This window comes from Mirounga leonina, unplaced genomic scaffold (assembly GCF_011800145.1).
Source record: "Mirounga leonina isolate KUSES-001 unplaced genomic scaffold, KU_Mleo_1.0 Mir_180, whole genome shotgun sequence".
Taxonomy (NCBI): Eukaryota; Metazoa; Chordata; class Mammalia; order Carnivora; family Phocidae; genus Mirounga; species Mirounga leonina.
Window position 1 is genome coordinate 35787825 of NW_023270469.1, and position 23537 is coordinate 35811361.

The following is a 23537-nucleotide window of genomic DNA, read 5'->3' on the forward strand; positions in this document are numbered from 1 at the left end:
AACGTTTTTCCATTTCTTTGTGTCTTCCTCAATTTATTTCATGAGTATTTTATACTTTTCTGAGTACAGATCCTTTGCCTCTTTGGTTAGATTTATTCCTAGGTATCTTATGGTTCTGGGTGTAATTGTAAATGGGATCGACTCCTTAATTTCTCTTTCTTCTGTCTTGTTGTTGGTGTATAGGAATGCCACTGACTTCTGTGCATTGGTTTTATATCCTGCCACTTTACTGAATTCCTGTATGAGTTCTAGCAGTTTTGGAGTGGAGTCTTTTGGGTTTTCCACATAAAGTATCATCTCATCTGCAAAGAGTGAGAGTTTGACTTCTTTGCCGATTTGGATGCCTTTGATTTCTTTTTGTTGTCTGATTGCTGTGGATAGGATTTCCAATACTATGTTGAATAGCAGTGGCGATAGTGGACATCCCTGCCATGTTCCTGACCTTAGGGGGAAAGCTCTCAGTTTTTCCCCATTGAAAATGATATTTGCTGTAGGTTTTTCATAGATGGCTTTTATGATATTGAGGTATGTACCCTCTATCCCTATACTCTGAAGAGTTTTGATCAAGAAAGGATGCTGTACTTGTCAAATGCTTTTTCTGCATCTATTGAGAGGATCATATGATTCGTGTTCTTTCTTTTGTTAATGTAGTGTATCACGTTGATTGATTTGCGGATATTGAAACAACCTTGCAGCCCAGGCATAAATCCCACTTGGTCGTGGTGAATAATCCTTTTAATGTACTGTTGGATCCTATTGGCTAGTATTTTGGTGAGAATTTTTGCATCCATGTTCATCAGGGATATTGGTCTGTAATTCTCCTTTTTGATGGGGTCTTTGTCTGGTTTTGGGTTCGAGGGAATGGTGGTCTGATAAAACGAGTTTGGAAGTTTTCCTTCCATTTCTATTTTTTGGAACAGTTTCAGAAGAAAAGGTATTAATTCTTCTTTAAATGTTTGGTAGAATTCCCCTGGGAAACCATCTGACCCTGGGCTTTTGTTTTTTGGGAGATTTTTGATGACTGCTTCAATTTCCTTAGTGGTTATAGGTCTGTTCAGGTTTTCTGTTTCTTCCTGGTTCAGTTTTGGTAGTTGATACATCTCTAGGAATGCATCCATTTCTTCCAGGTTATCGAATTTGCTGGCATAGAGTTGCTCATAATATGTTCTTATAATTATTTGTATTTCTTTGGTGTTGGTTGTGATCTCTCCTCTTTCATTCATGATTTTGTTGATTTGGGTCATTTCTCTTCTCTCTTTGATAAGTCTGGCCAGGGGTTTATCAATCTTGTTAATTCTTTCAAAGAACCAGCTCCTAGTTTCGTTGATCTGTTCTACTGTTCTTTTGGTTTCTGTTTCATTTATTTCTACTCTGATCTTTATTATTTCTCTTCTCCTGCTGGGTTTAGGCTTTCTTTGCTGTTCTTTCTCCAGCTCCTTTAGGTGTAGGGTTAGGTTGTATACTTGAGACCTTTCTTGTCTCTTGAGAAAGGCTTGTATTGCTATATACTTTCCTCTTAGGACTGCCTTTGCTGCCTCCCAAAGATTTTGAACTGTTGTGTTTTCATTTTCATTGGTTTCCATGAATTTTTTTAATTATTTAATTTCCTGGTTGACCCATTCATTCTTCAGTAGGATGCTCTTTAGCCTCCATGTATTTGAGTTCTTTCCAACTTTCCTCTTGTGATTGAGTTCTAGTTTCAAAGCACTGTAGTCTGAAAATAGGCAGGGAATGATCCCAATCTTTTGGTACCGGTTGAGACCTGATTTGTGACCTAGGATGTGATCGATTCTGGAAAATGTTCCATGGGCACTAGAGAAGAATGTGTATTCCGTTGCTTTTTGTTGGAATGTTCTGAATATGTCTGTGAAGTCCATTTGGTCCAGTGTGTCATTTAAAGTCTTTATTTCCTTGTTGATCTTTTGCTTAGACGATCTGTCCATTTCAGTGAGGGGGGTGTTAAAGTCCCCCACTATTATTGTATTGTTGTCGATGTGTTTCTTTGCTTTTGTTCTTAATTGACTTATATAATTGGGTGCTCCCATGTTAGGGGTATAGATCTTTACAATTGTTAGATCTTCTTGTTGGATAGACCCTTTAAGTAGGATATAGTGTCCTTCCTCATCTCTTATTACAGTCTTTGGTTTAAAATCTAATTTGTCTGATATAAGGATTGCCACCCCAGCTTTCTTTTGGTGTCCATTAGCATGGTAAATGGTTTTCCACCCCCTCACTTTGAATCTGGGGATGTCCTTGGGTCTAAAATGAGTCTTTTGCAGACAGCATATCGATGGGTCTTGTTTTTTAATACAGTCTGATAGCCTATGTCTTTTGATTGGGGCATTTAGCCCATTTACATTCAGGGTAACTATTGAAAGATAGGAATTTAGTGCCATTGTATTGCCTGGAAGGTGACTGTTACTGTATATTGTCTGTGTTCCTTTCTGGTCTATGTTACTTTTAGGCTCTCTCTTCACTTAGAGGACCCCTTTCAATATTTCTTGTAGGGCTGGTTTTGTGTTTGCAAATTTCTTTAGTTTTTGTTTGTCCTGGAAGCTTCTTATCTCTCCTTCTATTTTCAATGACAGCCTAGCTGGATATAATATTCTTGGCTGCATATTTTTCTCATTTAGTACTCTGAATATATCATGCCAGTCCTTTCTGGCCTGCCAGGTCTCTGTGGATAGGTCTGTTGCCAATCTAATGTTTCTACCATTGTAGGTTACAGATCTCTTCTCCTGAGCTGCTTTCAGAATTTTCTCTTTGTCTTTGATACTCGTAAGTTTTACTATTAGATGTCAGGGTGTTGACCTATGTTTATTGATTTTGAGAGGGGTTGTCTGTGCTTCCTGGATTTTGATGCCTGTTTCCTTCCCCAAATTAGGGAAGTTCTCTGCTATAATTTGCTCCAATATACCTTCTGCCTTTCTCTCTCTTTCTTCTTCTTCTGGGATCCCAATTATTCTAATGTTGTTTCATCTTATGGTATTGCTTATCTCTCGAATTCTGCCCTCCTGATCCAGTAGTTGTTTATCTCTCTTTTTCTGAGCTTCTGTATTTTCCATCATTTGGTCTTCTATATCACTGATTCTCTCTTCTGCCTCATTTATCCTAGCAGTTAGCGCCCCTATTTTTTATTGCGCCTCATTAATAGCCTTTTTGATTTCGACTTGGTTAGATTTTAGTTCTTTTTTTTTTTTAATATTTTATTTATTTGAGAGAGAGAGAGCACATGAGAGGGGGGAGGGTCAGAGGAAGAAGCAGACCCCCTGCTGAGCAAGGAGCCCGATATGGGACTCGATCCTGGGACTCCAGGATCATGACCTGAGCCGAAGGCAGTCGCTTAACCAACTGAGCCACCCAGGCGCCCTAGATTTTAGTTCTTTTATTTCTCCAGAAAGGGTTCCTCTAATAACTTCCATGCTTTTTTCAAGCCCACCTAGTATCTTTAAAGTCATGATTCTGAACTCTAGATCCGACATCGTACTATTGTCCGTATTGAGTAGGTCCCTGGCAGTCAGTACTACCTCTTGTTCTTTTTGTTGAGGTGATTTTTTCCATCTTGTCATTTTGTCCAGAGGAGAATAGATGAATGAGAGAACAAAATGCTAACAGGATAACAACGTCCCCAGAAGATATACTCTAAACAAATCAGAAAAGACCTGAAGCCGGGGGATAAGAAAGGGAAAGAAAGAATAAAGGAAAAGAAAAGAAAAGGAAAAAGATAAAGACAAACAAAAACAGAACAAAACAAAACAAAAAAAACAGAATATGATCAAATATCATCAGGCTGGTGCATAGATCAGTGCCACACACTAGATTTTGGGTGTATTTTGGTCTGTTAGAAGAAAGTGCCTCCCAAAATTTTAAAGAAAGAAAAACTTATGTATGTACAAAAATAAGGGTTGATATGATGAAGGGATGGAATATGACTGTAAAGATGAAAATTATAAAAAATTTTATAAAAGGAAGTGATAAGAAGCTGTTTGAAAAAAGAAAGAAGAGGATTTAAGAAAAAAAGGGAGAGAATGTTATCAGGCAGGAGAGAAGAACAAAACCATACACTTGAGATTTATGATATATTTTGATCTGTTAGAAGAAACTATCTCAAAATTTTAAAGAGAGAACAACTTATATGTATATATGCCAAAAATAACGGTAACTACTATGAAGGGATAGAATATGACTCTAAAGATGAAAAATAAAAATGTTTTTTAAAAAAGGGATTGATAAGATGTTGGTTGAAAAAGGAAAAAAGAAAAATTCACACACAAAAAAAAACGTTAAAAAAATTAACTTTGAGGGGCGCCTGGGTGGCTCAGTTGGTTAAGCGACTGTCTTCGGCTCAGGTCATGATCCTGGAGTCCCTGGATCAAGTCCCACATCGGGCTTCCTGCTCGGCAGGGAGTCTGCTTCTCCCTCTGACCTTCCCCTCTCTCATGTGCTCTCTCTCATTCTCTCTCTCTCAAATAAATAAATAAAATCTTTAAAAAAAAATTAACTTTGAAAGACTAAAGAATCATGGTAAAAAAAGCCATGGATTCTATGTGCATTATTCCCCTAGCACTGGAGTTCTGCCATTCTCATTGATCGGTAAACTTGGTCTTGGCTGGCTGTTCTCGCGGATATTCTGGGGGAGGGGACTGTTGCCATGGTTCCCAAATGTCTTTGCCGGAGGCAGAATTGCCCCGCCCTTGCCGGTCCAGGCTAAGTAATCTGTTCGGGGTTGCTCTCCAGGGCTTTTGTTCCCTGCAAGCTCTCCATATAGCTTTGGAGGCCGAGAGTGAAAATGGCGGCCTCCCAGTCTCCATCCCAGAGGAGCCGAGAACTCAGGGCCCCACTCCTCAGTGAGCCCCCAGAGAAAAGCAGTCAATCACCCGTCTCCCCAGTCTCTGGCTTCATTCCGTGCTCACCCGGCCTGTGACCGAGTGTTTCTATCTCTGGCACCCGACTCGGTGTGGAGTCTCCAAACCCAGCAGATCCCTGTGGTGCACTCCCGCGCCACTCCTCCTGGGGGAAGAAGGGGAGTCTCCCCGGATCTGCCGCTTGTTGGGTCCCTGCTGGAGGAGCAGGGGCCCGACTGTGCTGCGGATCACAGTTTATGACAACCCCGAGCTGAGAGCCCAAGCCTCGGCTCCGTCTCTGCAGCCGGCTTCCCTGCTCTGATATCTGGGAGCTCTGCTGCACTCAGACACCCCCGGTCTTTCTGTGACCCCGAGGGTCCTGAGACCACACTGTCCCAGCAAGGGTTTCACCCCCCTCTTAGCCACTGGAGCAACGTCTCTCAGCGGAGCAGACTTCTAAAAGTTCCGATTTTGTGCTCCGTGGCTCTATCACTTGCCAGAAGTGGCCAACGGAGGCCCCCTCCCCCGCTGTCTATCCTCCTGATATCCGCCTCGGATTTACTTCTCCCCACATCTTACCTTCCAGAAAGTGGTCACTTTTCTGTTCAGAGAGTTGTTGCTATTCTTTCCTTCGATCTCCTGTTGAGTTTGTAGGTGTTCAAAATGGTTTGATCCCTATCCAGCTGAATTCCTGAGACCAGACGAAATCAAGGTCTCCTACTCCTCTGCCATCTTACTCTGCCCCCACCCCACCCAGGGGCCCCTCTTATACTCTATTTTTTCAAGTTATTTTCTTAGTGGTTTCTCTCAGAATTAGTTTCTATCTTAGAAACAGTCTAGTTCAATACCACCCTAATGTCAGTAGCATAAAAAAAAACTATACTCCCATATACATCAGTTTACACCCTCTTCTTTTGCACTTCTGTTGTCATACAAATTACATCTTCATTTATTATGTTCCTGACAACATGGTTTTTTAATTATTGTTTTATGCATGTTTTAGATTAGATAGGGAAAAAAGCTACCAAAGAAATATATATTTATGCCGTTGTGTTTATTTACTTATAGTTACCTTTACTAGTACTTTTTGTTTTTGTGGATTTGAGTTACTGTCTAGTGGACTTTCAGTTTAGCCAGAAGAACTCCCTTTAGTATTTCCCGCTAGGTGTGTTAATGACCAATTCTCTCAGTTTTTACTTCACAGTGTGTTAATTTCCCTTTCATTCTTGAAGGATATGTTTTGCTGGGGCCCTTTTCATTCTTGGCTGGCAGTGTTTTTCTTTCACATTTTGAATATATCATCCTCCTGCCTTCTGGCCTCCTGATTTCTGATGAGAAATCAGCTGTTATCTTATCTAGAATCCCTTGTATATAATGGGTTCTCTCTTGCTGCATTTAAAATTTTTTGACTTTCAGCAGTGTGACTATGATGTGTTTGGTGAGGTTTGACTATGATGTATCCTGGTGTAGATCTCTTCAAGTTCATCCTATTTGGAGTTTGTTGAGCTTTTGTATGTGCAGTTAATTTGTTTAATTCAGGCAGTTTCAACCATTATTGCTTCACATTCTTTTTGCCAGTTTCTCTCTCTCCTCTCCTCTGGGACTCCTATTATTCTTGGTGTTCTTGGGTGCTTCATATGTCACTGAGGCTCTGTTCTTTTTTTTTTTTTTTTTTAATGTTCCTTCTTCATCTTTCTTTTCCTCAAACTGGATAATCCGAATTGACATACCTTCAGTTTTGTTGATTCTTTCTTCTGCCAATTTAAATCTGTTGTTGAGCCTCTCTAGTGAATTTTTCATTTCAGTTACTGTACTCTAGAATTTGGGGGTTTTTTTAAAGATTTTATTTATTTGACAGAGAGAGACACAGCAAAAGAGGGAACACAAGCAGGGTGAGTGGGAGAGGGAGAAGAAGGCTTCCCATGGAGGAAGGAGCCCAATGCAGGGCTCGAAACAGGACCTGGGGATCATGACCTGAGCCGAAGGCAGATGCTTAATGACTGAGCCACCCAGGCACCCCTAGAATTTGTTTTTTCTGTGTGTGATTTCTATCTCTTTATTGATACTCTATTTTGGTGAAACACTGTTTTCATAATTCCCTTCGAATCTTTAGACATGATTTCCTTTAGTTCTTTGAACACATTTATAATAGCTGATTTAGAATCTCTGCCTAGTAAGTCAAATATCTAGGCTTCCTTGGGGACAGTTTCTATTGACCCCTTTTTTTCCCTATGTATGAACCAAACTTTCCTGTTTGTGTCATAATTTTTTGTTAAAAACCAGACATTTTATAATAATAACATGTTAATCCTGGAAATTTCTCCCCTGGGTTTGTTGTTGTTGCTGCTATTTTTTTCAGTAATTTTCCTGGACTAATACTTTAAAATCTTTATTCTCTATTGTGTGTAGCCATCGAAGTCCCTACTCAAGTTAGCCTAATGGTCAGATGTGATTGGATAGATGTTTCCTTAATGAGACATGAGATGAGAAATTATGGCCTTTTCGGGTCTTTTGGCTGGAAACAGTGTTGCACATGTGTGTGGCCTTCCAGATCTCCAGTAATGTGTCAGAGTTTTTCAAAGCCCATCTTTGAACATCTCGTTCATATTTTTCCTTTTAAGATTTGTTCAACCTCTCATTAGCCCAAACTGATAACAAATAAACAATTGCTAGTGATTGTTTTTAACAAATGTTCCAGTTTGATAAGGCTGTCCACACAGAACAAGCTCTCAATCTTGCCAAATAAAGATAAATACTGAGACTAGAGCTTGTCAGGAAGCTGCCAGACACATCAAATAGTGACAGTTCTCTGGGGATGGGGCTTTGGGGCTCCCAGCCTGTTCTGCCAGACCATCCATTAGCTGCTAGGCTTTTCATTTTCACAGCTGACTTAGTTGCAGAGCTGTTGGTTTTCAAGGCTACTTCAGAGCTAGAGTAAAGGTTATAGGAGTAAGGCAAATTAAAAGGCAGCAAAGTGTATTATTCTTACTGATATTCAGTTCTTTTCTTGAAGAGATATTCCTCAGATTCTTGCAAACCTTCTCTTGATTTCCAGAGTCCTGAAAAAGTTTCTTTGACAATTTTTTTTGCCAGTGTTCTCATTGCTTTTATGAAGATTTTTGAGGTCCTACTGTCCCATTCCCAAAATGATTCTCCCCTACTCTATTACTTTAAAATCCATTGATGTAGCTTTACTTTGAATGTTCTTTTGCCCATGCATGGTTTAGTAACATCATGCTTTGGATTATTTGGAAAATATTGGTGTACCGAGTTATGCAGATCTTCCCAATATTAACGTATTTCATTATATAATTTTTTTAAATCACACTTGTTAATATCACTGCTGATCTCATCAGAAAAGGTTTTAAGTTTTTAATATGTCAGACTCACAGTGGTGAATACAAGTCTTCTAAAATTTCAATTTTCCTTTAGAAGCTCAAATTTTATCATTAGCCACAAATACTGCCAGTCATTTTCCTAAAAGTGACAGACTCACTTTGTTATTTTCAAGAAAATGTTGGCTAAGTTGAAATACCCAAGTCTGAATAACCATAGTTTAGTGTCACTGCTGATTATCCACACTTTTTATAGTGGGGTTTTGGGACCTCCAAGAGTCCTTGCACCACAGATTGAGAACTACTGTGTGGAGGAATCGAATCTGGATTTCTAGACCTTGTCTTTAAATATCAAAGTGACTGGCCCATGGTGAGAAGTGAACTGCAGCTTTAAGACTCATAATAAAGACATGCTGAGAACTGATTTTTTAAATGAATATAGGGCAAGAGAGAAAAACTTGCCTAAGTAAATCTGTAAAATAAGATGCCGTGGATAATAGTATGAAATTCTTTGAGTGTGAAATACAAAAAATAGTCAAGAATACATTTGGGAAAGTTCACTGAAAATACTGCTTATAGTTCAAGATACCAATCTTCCAGTACATAGACTAGACTATGGGTAATAAGGTAAATTTGAGGTTGTAACACAGTGTTATATGTAGCTTCATAAATATTATTTCAAACCTCACTGGAATGAGACAAGTTTAAAGTATGAAAGGGCATACCCTAGTCCAAAGAAACAAACCTAGGAGAGATGAAATAATTTATGTTAAGAAGTATATACACATTAGCAATGTTTGTTGCTAAGTGTGTGAAGCAACATTCAGCTGGTAGAGTATAAACTGGTCTTACTTTAGTAAAAAAAAAAAAAAAAAATTGGTGCTACTTGTGATGAGCACCTGGTGTTGTATGGAAGCGTAGAATCACTACATTGTACACCTCAAACTAATATTATACACTGTATGTTAACAAACAGGAATTTAAATTAAAAATTTTAAAAATAATAATAATGAAATAGCTAGGTACCAACCTGGGGGGGGGGAGAAAAAAAAAAAAACAGAACAATTGAATATCTTTTTAAAGAGTATTTAGAGGGGCACCTGGGTGGCTTAGATGGTTAAACGTCTGCCTTCAGAGCCCCACATCGGGCTCCTGGCTCAACGGGGAGCCTGCTTCTCCCTCTCTCTCTGCCTCTCCCCCTGCTCATGCTCTCTCTATATATATATCTCTGTGTCTCAGATGAATAAATAAAATCTTTAAAAATAATAATAAAAATAAATAAAGAGTATTTAGAGGCTCAAATCCCCTGCTTGCCTTAGCTTGGTAGATGACTTCCATGTCTATTCTCACCCTGGGGTTTTATTCCCTGGAAAGGTTGCTGAACTGCAGAATGCCCAGGGACATAGCCTAACCCAAATCCTAACCCTACCCCTAACCCTACCACTTAACCCCTAACCCCTAAACCTATCCCTTTGTGAAGGTCTCTGAACTGCAAGATAGCAGGCACATACCCTAACCCTGGCTCTAATTCTAACCCTATATTTGGTTGGGGGCGGGGGGGGGGGGGGAGTCAGTATGGTGTGTGTATGTGTGTGTGTGTGTATAGACATATATATGCATTAGAATATTACTCAGTCAAAAAATGAAATCTTGCCATTTGCAATGACATGGATGGAGCTAGAGAGTATTATGGTAAGCAAAATAAGTCAGTCAGAAAAAGACAAATACCATATGATTTCACTCATATGTGGAATTTAAGAAACAAAACAAACAAGCAGAAAGAAAAAAAAGGGGGGTGGGGAGAGAGAGAAATCAAGAAATAGACTCTTAACTCTAGAGAACAAACTGATGGTTACCAGAGGGGAGGTGGGTGGGGGGTGGTTGAAATAGGTGATAGGGATTAAGGAGTATACTTCTTGTGATGATCACTGGGTGATGTATGGAAGTGTTGAATCATTATATTGTATGCTGAAAATTAATACTACCCTGTATGTTAACTCATTGGAACTTAAATAAAAACTTTTAAAAAATTGACACTACCTAGTACACTTGAAGATACATATATATATATCCTTTGACTTTACAATTCTACCTCTGGGTACCTGACTCCTGATAAATGTTAGCACTTGTGCATCAGGTGACATACATAAGAATTCCATGTTTTTCATGGCAAAAGAAAAATGGAAACAAGTGTCAATCAACAATAAAATGACAAATATTTATGCTATAATCATACAATGGCATTCTCTATTAGCAATGAAAATGAACTATACAGCTACATGCTTAAGCATGGATGTGTCTCAAAAAACCTATTTGAAAAAGCGAGTCACAGGGCGCCTGGGTGGCTCAGATGGTTGAGTGTCTGCCTTCGGCTCAGGTCATGATCTCAGGGTCCTGGGATCGAGTCCCACATCGGGCTCCCGGCTCGGCGGGGAGCCTGCTTCTCCCTCTGACCCTCTCCCCTCTCATGCTGTTTCTCTTTCGCTCACTCTCTAAAAAAATAAATAAAATCTTTAAAAAATAAAAAATAAATAAAATAAAATAAAAAGCGAGTCACAGAAAGATACATACAGTATGGTTCCATTTACATAAAAATTAAAATAGGCATAATCAAATATATTTTAACATATTTGTATAAATGATAAAACTGTAAAGGAAAAAGATTAATTGTATGAAGAATATAATTCCATCATGTAACATCTATGCAACTATCTGTGGTTTGCTTTTAAACTGTTCCTATCTAAAGAACAATGCTCTCTCTTGCCCATCTGCAAAACAGGGATATAGATAAGGAATCTTGGTAATTCTTCCACTGAAGTAGTATGCTATATAAAGTGTAATATTCTTTTTTCTACATAAAAATACTTCATTGATAAGGTTGTTTTTATTATAAATAAATTTGTGTGATATTCTTCATGAATCTTTATTCAGTTATATCTTGAGTAATTCCATTCTTAGAACAACCTGTTTTCTCATGGTCACTAAAAGCCCATAGACTTCTAATGTTCTTAAAATATCAATCAGGTAATTGTCATATCAACAAAATTAATTTAACTTATTGCTTGTCATCCTGGAGGAAAATCATTTCTAGCACATAATTAGACTATCTACATGTCTTTGTTAACTTTTCCCTACTTTATTGGGAAGAACAGTAGAATTTTTAATTCTCTAAAGTGTTCAAAGAATTTCTTGATCATTTTGTCACCTCTTCTTAAGATACTCATTGCAGACATTGGTTTCTTTATAACCCTATTTAATTAGCCTTGATATCTAAAGAGAATAAATCACTGTATCAATGTGTGAGGAATGTTCCAGAAATAAGGAACAATATACAAATTGGAGACAAACCTCACCATTGTAACTAGGCTCTGCCAATTATTTTTTCCTTAACTGGAAAATAATGTCTTCTCTAAGTCTAGTACAAGAGAGTAAATGTGGTGGAATGACTCATTGATATTTTTCATTCTATTATAATTATTATGGGTGGATTTTATTCATTTTGATATTTATTGGGAAAATGTAAACTATGTCCAATCCATCCCAGAAGGGAAAAGCAATGCTAGATTCTACAGAAATGTCATAATAAAATTCTCATAGCTCTATTCTGGGTAGAACCAAAAGTAGTAAAGAAAATTTTGCTTAAAGTATTCACATTTATATAATAAAGAAGAGATAATAGATCTTAGAATATATAATAAAATTAATGAACTATGTAAATGCAACTAACAAATAATTTAAAATGTTTATCATTTAAAGCTAATTGTACACATTTAAAGTGTTTCTACTAGCAGAGGTTTTCTTTTAAATAGTTAACAGGTTATCTATTTATGGAAATGTTCTCTAAGTAACTGCCATCTGTTAATAATTATATATATAAGAACATTACTTTATTTGTAATAGGTTTTCCTGAAACTTCAAATGATTCACTTACTTTCTGAGGCTTTACTATTCCTTTTTTATTGCAGCCCTTTGGAGTAAATCAGCCTGGACCTTATATCATGTATACAACTGTAGATGCAAATGGATATCTGAAAAATGGTTCAGGTAAGACTAGATACAATGCCTATAATGCACAAAAACACCTTTAATCAATCTATTGGCAAGGTAAGCTGAATGGCAAAAATTATCATGTTCTCACATGCTTTATAAAATCTTTTTTATAAAGATTTTCTGTTTTTATAAAGTTTTTCTGTTATAGTCCCTGCACATCGGTAGATTACAAAAAGGTCCTCATGATAAATATATTAACACTCATTCCTCATATATCCCTATTGTGATGGAGCCAAATCATTATCCTTATTTTTCAGTTGAAGTGACAGAGAGATTGGGAGAAATTACTGGAGTTATCTTGAGCAAAGTGCGAAGTGGTAAATTAGTTAACAAAGCTATTCTTAGAAGAAGTAAAAATTAGGAATCCAATCTACAACCTAGACTAATTCTAGTTTTCTCATATGTGGAATAGAAGCTAGAATGTTACATAGAGGTTTTTTAATAAGTGATTATAAAGAAAAACTTCTGGTTATATATTTGAATAAATAATAAAGGGAAATGCAACCACAACAAAAAGGAAGTAAGACTAAACAAAGGATGTCTGCTTTTGACAGATGGCTAGCTGACTGAGATGAGGTCCAAATCACAGTAAATACAACTGTTCTAATTTAAACTCTCTTAAGTAAAAAAAAAGGAACCCTAACATATTAATAGGCTTCTTTGAGACTTCTAGAGTCCTAACCATGAAGAAATATAAACAGAGTTACTGTTACTCCTCTACTTTTATGCACCAAGAGAACAAAAGAAAGAAACAATTCATTATATGGCCATTCTCATTTTATATAATGGCCTAACATAAACATACCAGAGTATATTTCCTTTTTCACTAATTGTACACATTCAAGACTCTCAACCATAATACTGCTTCAGCACAGAAACATTCCATAAAACAAAAGCTGTTTAATTAAATTCAAGAAGAAATTGACAAACACAACTAAAATTAAACACTTTAATACACCATTATTGGGACGCCTGGCTGGCTCAGTGGTTAAGCATCTGCCTTCACCTCAGGTCATGATCCCAGGGTCCTGGGATCAAGCCCCACATCCAGCTCTCTGCTCAGCAGGGAGCCTGCTTCTCCCACTCTCCCTGCTGTGTTCCCTCTCTTGCTTGTGCCTCTCTCTGTCAAATAAATAAATAAAATATTTTTAAAAAATAATAATATATCATTGTTAGTCAAGGAAACTTAAATAAGGATAAGATAATTTGAACAAATTACTTATTTATGTTTTAATTCAGGTACATATCAAACTGTACAAAAAAGTTTCTGGGACCAGCTGGCTTTATCTTTTATCAGTTAATTATTTTTGAGTTTCAGATGCAGATAATTTCAGTGCTAAGTAAGGTGTTCCAGAACACAAGAAAAAAAGATGAAGTTACTTATTTAATGAAGTAAGCATAACTTAGGCAAGGCCAGCATACCTAAAACCAAAAACTTAGCTCAGTGGTCAATTATTAATGAAAAATGCTATCTAAAATACAAACAATTTTAATTCATCTGTATTTTGAAAGAATTGCTTACTTAACACCATCAAGTAGGTAGTTATCTCCAAATGCACTAATGGCTCAAAGTGGGGGAAATCTCTTCATTATCATAACAATAGATCAAAAAATTTTAAAGACCCATCTTCCTCTTTTCTTTTTTTTCATGCAATGATATATTGTGTAAATTTTTCCATGTGTGTTTATATAGGTAATTTATTTGGGGATCGTTTTGTATATTGATACAATAACTACTCTAGACATGCCACTGTTATTTTTCTTTTTTTCAGTATAATATAACAATATAACAGTAAAGATCTTTATACATATATTTTTGTGCAGTTAAATGAATAATTCCTACTCCATAGGAAAAAAGCTAGAAGGATATTCATCAAATTAACATTTATCTTGGAGAAGCAAGATATTAAGAGATTCGCTTCCTACTAGGTACATTAACTACTTACTACTTTTAGTCCTTTTAAATTTAATTTTTAAAAAAGATAAATTTTACAACAAATGAAAGGCTATTAAAATATTATTCTTCGGGCGCCTGGGTGGCTCAGTTGGTTAAGCGACTGCCTTCGGCTCAGGTCATGATCCTGGAGTCCCGGGATCGAGTCCCGCATCGGGCTCCCTGCTCGACGGGGAGTCTGCTTCTCCCTCTGACCCTCCTCCCTCTCATGCTCTCTGTCTTTCATTCTCTCTCTCTCTCTCAAATAAATAAATAAAATCTTTAAAAAAAAAATATTATTCTTCAAGTTAGATGTGAAAATGTTTTTTAACTCTGTGAATGTTGATTCATTCAAAAATATATATTTAATGAATCTCTACTACAAACAAGCATTGACACCTAGTAGAATATCTTACTAGGTGCTAACAACTCATTCAGTAATACTCAGTATACCCATTGCTGTTTTTAAGTGAATGGAAGAATATTTCCTTAGCATAATTTCTTTTAGTCTGTCCCAAAACAATGATGGAACACTGGGTCTATTCTTACTAAATTAAATATTTAAGAGTAATTAATTTTTTCCCTGAATTGTGGAAGGAATTTGTGGGCATAAAAGAAAAGGAGAAAATATCTACAGAAAAGATAAATGCAGTTGAATGCATAAATCAAATGAGTACGTAAATTTTCATGGCAAAAAATCATAAAACTAAAAGGTATTAGTAATCTTGGAAAATCTAAATGTCCAATAGAGAAATAATTAATAACCTATGCTATTTTATAATAATAATTTCCAGCCTCTGACATATTTTTAAATATTTTTTTATTAAACAAACAGATATTTATGGTATAACGTTTGGGAGGGAGGCACATCTGCATATGTAATCCAAATTGTATGTGTCTGTTTATAAGTGTACCTATGTGTAGGAAAAATATAAAAACAAAAATGACATATAGAAATGTTACTGTGATTATCTCTTGATTGTGGGATTTTCCTCTCTATATTTTTTCGTTTTTTATTTTACTACACTGATCATATATTGCCTTTAAGAAATTAAGTAATAAATAATAATAAATATTTTAAATATTTCAAGCATGTGCTACATTTCTTGCATAAATATATGTTCTAAACAGGGAAGTAGCACTTAATTCAATTGATTGAAGAAGTGCTCTTATGAAACCCCCCTCCAAATCTCAAAGGATGAAAATTCCTAGTTTAAATGCTAAGCATGTTGAAGTCTACAGAAATATTGCTTGCTTAAACCATACATACCTTCCAACCCATCTAGCCCCACTAGAGGACTTTATACTCTAGAAAGAGAATGACCACATATATGTACTTCAGAAGCTACAACCCTGGTTTTCTTATAAAGTAGCTAAGGGTCAGTACTTATTAGTGGGTCATGAAATTAATTTGGTGTGGCTTATGACAAGTACTTTTTATTTAATAGAATGAAAGAGAACAATAGAAAATATCAGAGTATACCACAGATAGTAATGTTAAGTATTGTTTCATGAAACTTTTATGTGTTTACATGTGTGTGTTCATACTGCATGATAACATAAAATGTAGTTTTTATTGTGGGCTGTGGTAAAAAAGTATGAAAGCCACAGCCAGAGACAATAATGTGCCTTAGTATTATTCAAAAAAAGGCCTGCCCTAATCATACTTTTGCTGCCAGGGATCTTAGCATTGTTAACCAAATACTCCGTGATCTTTCTCCACTACCTAGCACTGTCTGAAAAGCCAAATGTTGTTAAGAAAGTTACATTACAGAGTACTCATTCATTTTCTTTTTTTTTTTTTTTTTGCATTTTTTAATTTTATAATGTTATGTTAATCACCATACATCATTAGTTTTTGATGTAGTGTTCCATGATTCATTGTTCGCATATAACACCCAGTGCTCCATTCCATACGTGCCCTCTTTAATACCCATCACCAGGCTAACCCATCCCCCCACCCCCCTCCCCTCTAGAACCCTCAGTTTGTTTCTCAGAGTCCGTAGTCTCTCATGGTTCGTCTCCCCCTCCAATTTCCCCCCCTTCATTTTTCCCTTCCTACTACCTTCTTCTTTTTTTTAACATATAATGTATTATTTGTTTCAGAGGTACAGGTCTGTGATTCAACAGTCTTACACAGTTCACAGCACTCACCATAGCACATACCCTCCCCAATGTCTTATCACCCAGCCGCCCCATCCCTCCCACCTCCCACCACTCCAGCAACCCTCAGTTTGTTTCCTGAGATTAAGAATTCCTCATATCAGTGAGATCATATGATACATGTCTTTCTCTGATTGACTGATTTCGCTCAGCATAATACCCTCCAGTTCCATCCACGTCATTGCAAATGGCAAGATCTCATTCCTTTTGATGGTGGCATAATATTCCATTGTATATATATACCACATCTTCTTTATCCATTCATCTGTTGATGGACATCTTGGCTCTTTCTGTAGTTTGGCTGTTGTGGACATTGCTGCTATAAACATCGGGGTGCACATAACCCTTCAGATCCCTATATTTCTATCTTTGGGGTAAATACCCAGTAGTGCAATTGCTGGGTCGTATGGTAGCTCTATTATCAATTTTTTGAGGAACCTCCACACTGTTTTCCAGAGTGGCTGCACCAGCTTGCATTTCCACCTACAGTGTAGGGATCCCTGCCAACATCTGTCGTTTCCTGACTTGTTAATTTTAGCCATTCTGACTGGTGTGAGGTGGTATCTCATTGAGGTTTTGATTTGGATTTCCCTGATGCCGAGCGATGTTGAGCACTTTTTCATGTGTCTGTTGGCCCTTTGGATGTCTTCTTTGGAAAAATCTGTTCATGTCTTCTGCCCATTTCTTGATTGGATTCTTTGTTCTTGGGGTGTTGAGTTTGATAAGTTCTTTATAGATTTTGGATACTAGCCTTTTATCTGATATGTCATTTGCAAATATTCTGTTGGTTGTCTCTTGGTTTTGTTGACTGTTTCCTTTGCTGTGCAAAGGATTTTTATCTTGATGAAGTCCCAATAGTTCATTTTTGCCCTTGCCTTTGGCGATGTGTCTAGGAAGAGGTTGCTGCAGCTGAGGTCGAAGAGGTTCCTGCCTGTGTTCTTCTCAAGGATTTTGATGGATTCTTGTCTCACATTTAGGTCCTTCATCCATTTTGAGTCTATTTTTGTGTGTGCTATAACGAAATGGTCCAGTTTCATTCTTCTGCATGTGGCTGTCCAATCTTCCCAGCACCATTTGTTGAAGAAACTGTCTTTTTTCCATTGGACATTCTTTCCTGCTTTGTCAAAGATTAGTTGACCATAGAGTTGAGGGTCCATTTCTGGGCTCTCTATTCTGTTCCATTGATCTATGTGGTCATTCATTTTCTAAATAACCAATAGTTTCTGTAACAGATCACAAAAATTAAATTAAACTACATTTATCATTACAATTTTAGGAGCTAAACTCCTCTGGTTTGGGATCTAGGATTTTGTTTACTAGTCTTGGAAATTAACCAGAGATCTGCAATGGTGATCCAAATTCCCTCAACAAAATTTGATGAAAACTTAGTAGATTGAGCATGGTAGTAAAATTGTATAAACTAGTAAGTTGTTGGTCATTTGTGAATAATAACATTATTAGACATAAGATTTTTTTTACCTCTTAAATTACTTATTAGTCCTGCTATTTATATCTAAAGGGAAATAATTTTCCCTTTAGTCCTCTGTGGTTACTATTTGTTAACATGTCTGAAAAAAACATAAGTAACCCTTACCTTCTATGCACACTTCATCATCATCATATGCCTCAAATATAAGAGCAGTTAAAATGTATGTCATACTGACAGCACAGCATCTCAGAGGGCAAAGAAGCATTTGTAGTAACAAAATTCATATTGATGAATTCATATTCACATTAGATTATTATTCATATTCACATTATGTTATTGATGAAGATGATTTATTATAACACATAAGCACATTGCCTTTCTATAATGTTAATTTATAACCTTTCAGATTTCTCCATTTGAGCCAATAATTGTCACATCTTCCAGTATCAAAAACATTTTATCCTTTATGTTCATTTCTTACATACATATTTTCTGAAATTATCTTCAAAGTATAGTCATGTTCCATTTATCCACATGTAATTATCCATAAAAGAATATTTTTAGTCCCAAATCATTTTATTCTAACCACTAATCACATTTTAAATTGTCAAACTCATAGTTCAGCCAAAAATTTCAGTTTAAGCAATACTTAACTAATCAGGTATACTTTGTGTCAAAATACATAATTCATAACAGAAAATGTAAAGTGTTGTTACGCCCTCCTGGAAATCCATGACATTCTTCTCTGAATGAATTCTTGCAAGAGGAGTCATTCCCTTACCTTAATCAACTAAAGATCTGATAGAAATAGCCAAGCTGACAGAGATAAGGATGGGGACTTGGCTAGTGATGCTGATTTTCTTTCACCAGAATGAAAGAGAGAAAGGAAGGAGGGGTGGGAAGATGTGGAATATCTGTAAGCAATAACTGATATACCCTCTTGATATTATTATAAAAATTGAGTGACTGAATGATGAAATACAGAAAGTCTGTGAAATTGTAAGAAAGTTTGCAAATTATTCAGCTGTTCAGCTATTAGAAATCCCATCTGTGAAGGGGGGTGGAAGGATGGGTTAGCCTGGTGATGGGTATTAAAGAGGGCATGTTCTCCATGGAGCACTGGGTGTTATACGCAAACAATGAATCATGGAACACTACATCAAAAACTAATGATGTAATGTATGGTGATTAACATAACATAATAATAAAAAAAGAAAAAAAAAAGAAATCCCATCTGGGCAAATGCAAATGAATCAAAGTCATATTCTAGAAGAATCAAAAGAAAGAAACCCATAAATTGTAGTGTCAACAAAAACAAAAGATTTGCCTCCTGAAATTCTATCTACAAACTGATTTCTAGTACAGTATTACAGTCAATACAGATCCTAATACCAAAGGAAAAACCACCACCTAACAGCTTTGGAAATAGAAAGTGGGAGAAAGAATATAATTTGTCTATTCTGTTGTCTTTGCTAGCAAATGTTTTGCCTTCCCACAAGTTGTTGGAAATAATCCAACAAACTATGTGGACGTATATTTGGTACAAAGGAATTTGATTAAAATCTCATTCATTACTCAGTAATACCTTTGATGTATTCCTTCTCATTGCCTTAGTCTTACTTAAAGACTTAACTATTTTCAATATCCATGTTTTCCTCCAACTTCAGTTATGCACAGTACAAACCATGGAAAGCTACTATGTGCTGCAATAAAGGTTGAAATTCACAAATATATTATGTATACAATGGCTGTAATATAGGAAACAGTACACCTTGAACAAACTCATGAAATAAAGTTCTTGATGATTTTCTTATGCATGCTTAAAATAAAGCATTGCCAATGCAAGGAATTATTTACTATAAGTTGAGTCTAAAATTGAAATAGAAAACTATTTGAAAACACTAGATTCTGCATCTCCTTAATTAATTTTTCACCACTCCTTATTTTAAACTCATAAGCAATACAGTATCAGGTAAAATCAACTAAGTAAATTTAAAGAAGATATGAACTGATTTAATTATAAATATAGCAATTTACTCAAGTATTTGCTTCTTTAGCCTAGCTCTACCTGACACAAATTCTAAATTGTTACTCTCTCATGTGCTTTTTCTGTTATTAGTCTGGACATTCTAGACCATGAAAACAACAGGAGAATTAGAGGCCACAAAAAACAAATACATGATACAGACCAGTAATTAGATTGTGCCTACTCAACATAATACCTCATAGCTCCCCGTACTATTCCCACAAAGACCTAAGTCATGGATCAATATTTTCTCATCTTTCCATAATCTCTGATATTACTCATTGCAAATTTAGATAACGCTTGTCTAAACAGTTTGTTCTCAATAACATTAGAGATTAGCTTCTATAGAATATTGAAATATCTTAGAAATCTTGTAAAAACTCATCTTTCTAAAGCACAAGTCTTCTTATATCCCTAAATAACTTTCGACTGCCTGAGAATCAAGGACTTCCATAACTAAACCTTAAATTACCTACCAGCCTTATCTTTCCCTATCTCCTTTATGCATCCTACACATATCCAGCTTGGTGTTCAGTATATCTAGCTTTTTCCAGTTCTAAGAACAATGCCTTTGTTCACTCTTTCAATCTTTTCCTCTTCCCCATATTTTAGACACTGTCCCATCAGTCTTTCACTAACATTCCTTCCAAAACTGGAGATAAACTGTCTTCCCACCAAATGTCAGTAGAACTTTATGGGGTACCTTTCTTATGACACCTATCACACTCTACCTTGTATCAGTAGTTATATCTCTTATCTCCCATGAGATAGTAGACTCATTGAGGACTGGTTCTATACCTAATTTTGTCTTTATGTACTTTGTGCATTCTAGGACGCCCAAGTGTTGGTTGAAATGATTACAAAAGATCAGTATAAGGACTTCTATTTCTTTAAAAAATATATATATATATTTGAGACCAAAAACTTGAACAGAAAGCTTAACCAAAATAGATCATAGTGACAGTTCATAACTGGTTGTAAGCAGATTTCTTAATCTAATATAAAGTAGTATAAACTTCATAAAAACTGAATTAAAATTAATAGATCTGTGGATGTTTATTATTATAAAGCCCCTACTTTGTGCTGGGCACTATTGCAGACTCACTGCATGTTATCTCATTGAAGTTCACAGTACCTTTGCCTGGCAGCCCTCATTGTGTACCTGTGGATACTGGGGCTCTGAGAGCTCAAGTAATTTAGCTGTGTCAGTCAGCTGTTATCTGTAGACCTGGACTTAAACTCAACACTCTCTAACTACAAAACCTACACATTCTTTTTTTTTTTTTTTAGTTTATTTATTTATCTGTACACCCAACATGGGGCTCCAACTCAAAACCCTGAGACTGAGAGCCATGTGCTATTCCTGCTAAGTCAGCCAGGCGCCCCAAAACCTATACATTCTTAATACTGTTACAGTATTTTTAAATGTCATCTTGAAAGAGCTTAAGGTATCCTAAAAAGAGGAAATTATCCCTAACAGTCTTTGTTTCATTTCTCTTTAAACCACGGTAACTGTGTAAAGTGAAATGATGACTAAATTCAACAAACATGAACCGTTGTTTTATGATTTTTCTGTTTCTTTTTTATTGCTTTAGGCTTAAGACTTTTGTACTTCATGATTTTTTTTGGTAACGATTTCAGAAACAGCATTTAGATAATGGGTACATCCCTTGGCTTTCTGGGAGTTTGCTGATTCTACTTTCTTTAGTAGTTAGTGACAGAAAAAGAGTCTACTGACCCAGTGATTCTAACATACTGCTTGATGTTTGTTCCTGAGGGACATCATCATTATCTTTTATGTCCTTAGGATTTGAGGGTACTCCTAAGTAATAATAGCCAACAGTGATTAGTACTTACTCTGACCAGGCACTGTGCAGAGTATTGTACATGGATGTCCTCATTTATAATATTAGGTGTAAAATTTCCTATCAGGGGTGCCTGGGTGGCTCAGTCGTTAAGCGCCTGCCTTCATCTCAGGTCATGATCCCGGGGTCCTGGGATCGAGCCCCGCATCGGGCTCCCTGCTCTGCAGGAAGCCTGTTTCTCCCTCTGCCACTCCCCCTGCTTGTGTTCCCTCTCTCGCTGTGTCTCTCTCTTCAAATAAATAAATAAAATCTTTTAAAAAAAAAATTTCCTATCAGCTGTATATATTGCATAAAGTTTTTGAAATTTAAGTACATGAGAATTTAAAAAGCACTCTAGTATAATAATAGTACATATACTGATGCATAAAGAAGAAGAAAATTTCTCAGTAAAACAAGAAAAAGTTATGATCCTGGCATTCTGCTCTTCCATTTCTTTCTTCCTTAATTTAATGAACATAGATTTCCATTTTCCTAATACATTCTGAAAAAGATAATAGATATACCCTAAAACTTCTAGGCTTTCTAACATTCTTCATTTAAGACCAAAGAAATTACATTTTCAACAGTTAAGACTACAATTAAATTCAGGTATTTTAATTAAAGAATTAAAGTAATTAAAACGTATGAACAGATTGTTTTATTAAATGTATCATTTTGACTATATTGCTTTTGGTATCTTTAAACCTTGTCCATGTAAGCAGAAATACTTTTAAAAGTTTTTCAGGGGGTGCCTGGGTGGCTCGGTCATTAAGCCTCTGCCTTTGGCTCAGGTCATGGTCCCAGGGTCCTGGGATCACACCCCGCATTGGGCTCCCTGCTCTGTAGGAAGCCTGCTTCTCCCTCTCCCACTTCCCCTGCTTGTGTTCCCTCTCTCACTGTCTCTCTCTCTGTCAAATAAATAAATAAAATCTTTAAAAAAATAAAAAATTTTTTTTAAAGTTTTTCAGTAATACATAGTATGGGCAGTTTTATTGTACAAAACAGAAATAACAGTTTAGTTATATTCAAAGTTTAGAAACATAAAAACATAGAAAACATAGAAACTCATAGGCTCAATACTAAGAACAAAAGAGTGTGCCCTACCAAATGTTTTTATGTGACTATTATTATCCCTTTATGTTAAAGTAGGTAATAGGAAGTACTTATTCTTTAATCAGTAAATACTTTAGAATTTCTTTTAGCAGTATCTGAATAATTTAATAGATGAGATAGAATGGTGTTCATTATTAAAAGTTTAATTATCTTTTTCACCTAGGAAAATATCACTTAATACACTCAAGTACTTTAAGGAAGGAGACACTAGTGGTCTGAAGGACTTCTTAGAATTGAAAACAGAAATAAAATAATTCTATAACATTGGCAGACTCAGACTTAGTTCTCAAATTCAAGAACTAAATATTAAGAACAAAAAGGATACAGATTCAAGCCTTATAAAGATTTTTTTTTAATTTCTGCTATTGCTTCATAAGTTAATTGATATTCTTTAATGTTCTTCTAGCATTAATTCTTCTCACACTCTACCCTGTGAATGAGTAGTTATTTCAAAGACTGCTATGCAGTTGTAACTATTAAATGTAATATAGTCGAAAGCACTTAGATACAGGTATTGCCTCAGGCAGATATCTTAAATCACGTGGCAGTGCTCAACAACAGAAACAAAAACAATTCAAAATGGACTACAACTTGGATAGATAATTCTCCAACAAAGATACACCAGTGATTAATAATACATGAAAAGGGGGGCATCTGGGTACCTCAATAGGGTAGGAAGGGCATTGATGTGGTCAGGAGGTGAATGGAAGTGCAAGACTGTCTGTGGGAGGAAGGGACATAGTGGGCTCAGAAAAGGGAAAGAAACAGATCTTCAACCAAGCACCCCAGGCATGGGGAAC

The 23537-nt window shown here is 36.1% G+C and overlaps 1 protein-coding gene across 1 annotated transcript in view; it reads left to right on the forward strand.

Annotated features, from left to right (window-relative positions):
* Window positions 1-23537, forward strand: part of ITFG1 (integrin alpha FG-GAP repeat containing 1) — a 343036-nt gene that overhangs the window by 270112 nt on the left and 49387 nt on the right. Inside the window, exon 14 of the mRNA XM_035025279.1 lies at window positions 12145-12223. Coding sequence (XP_034881170.1) covers window positions 12145-12223 — 79 coding nt within the window. The remainder of the gene's footprint in view (window positions 1-12144; window positions 12224-23537) is intronic.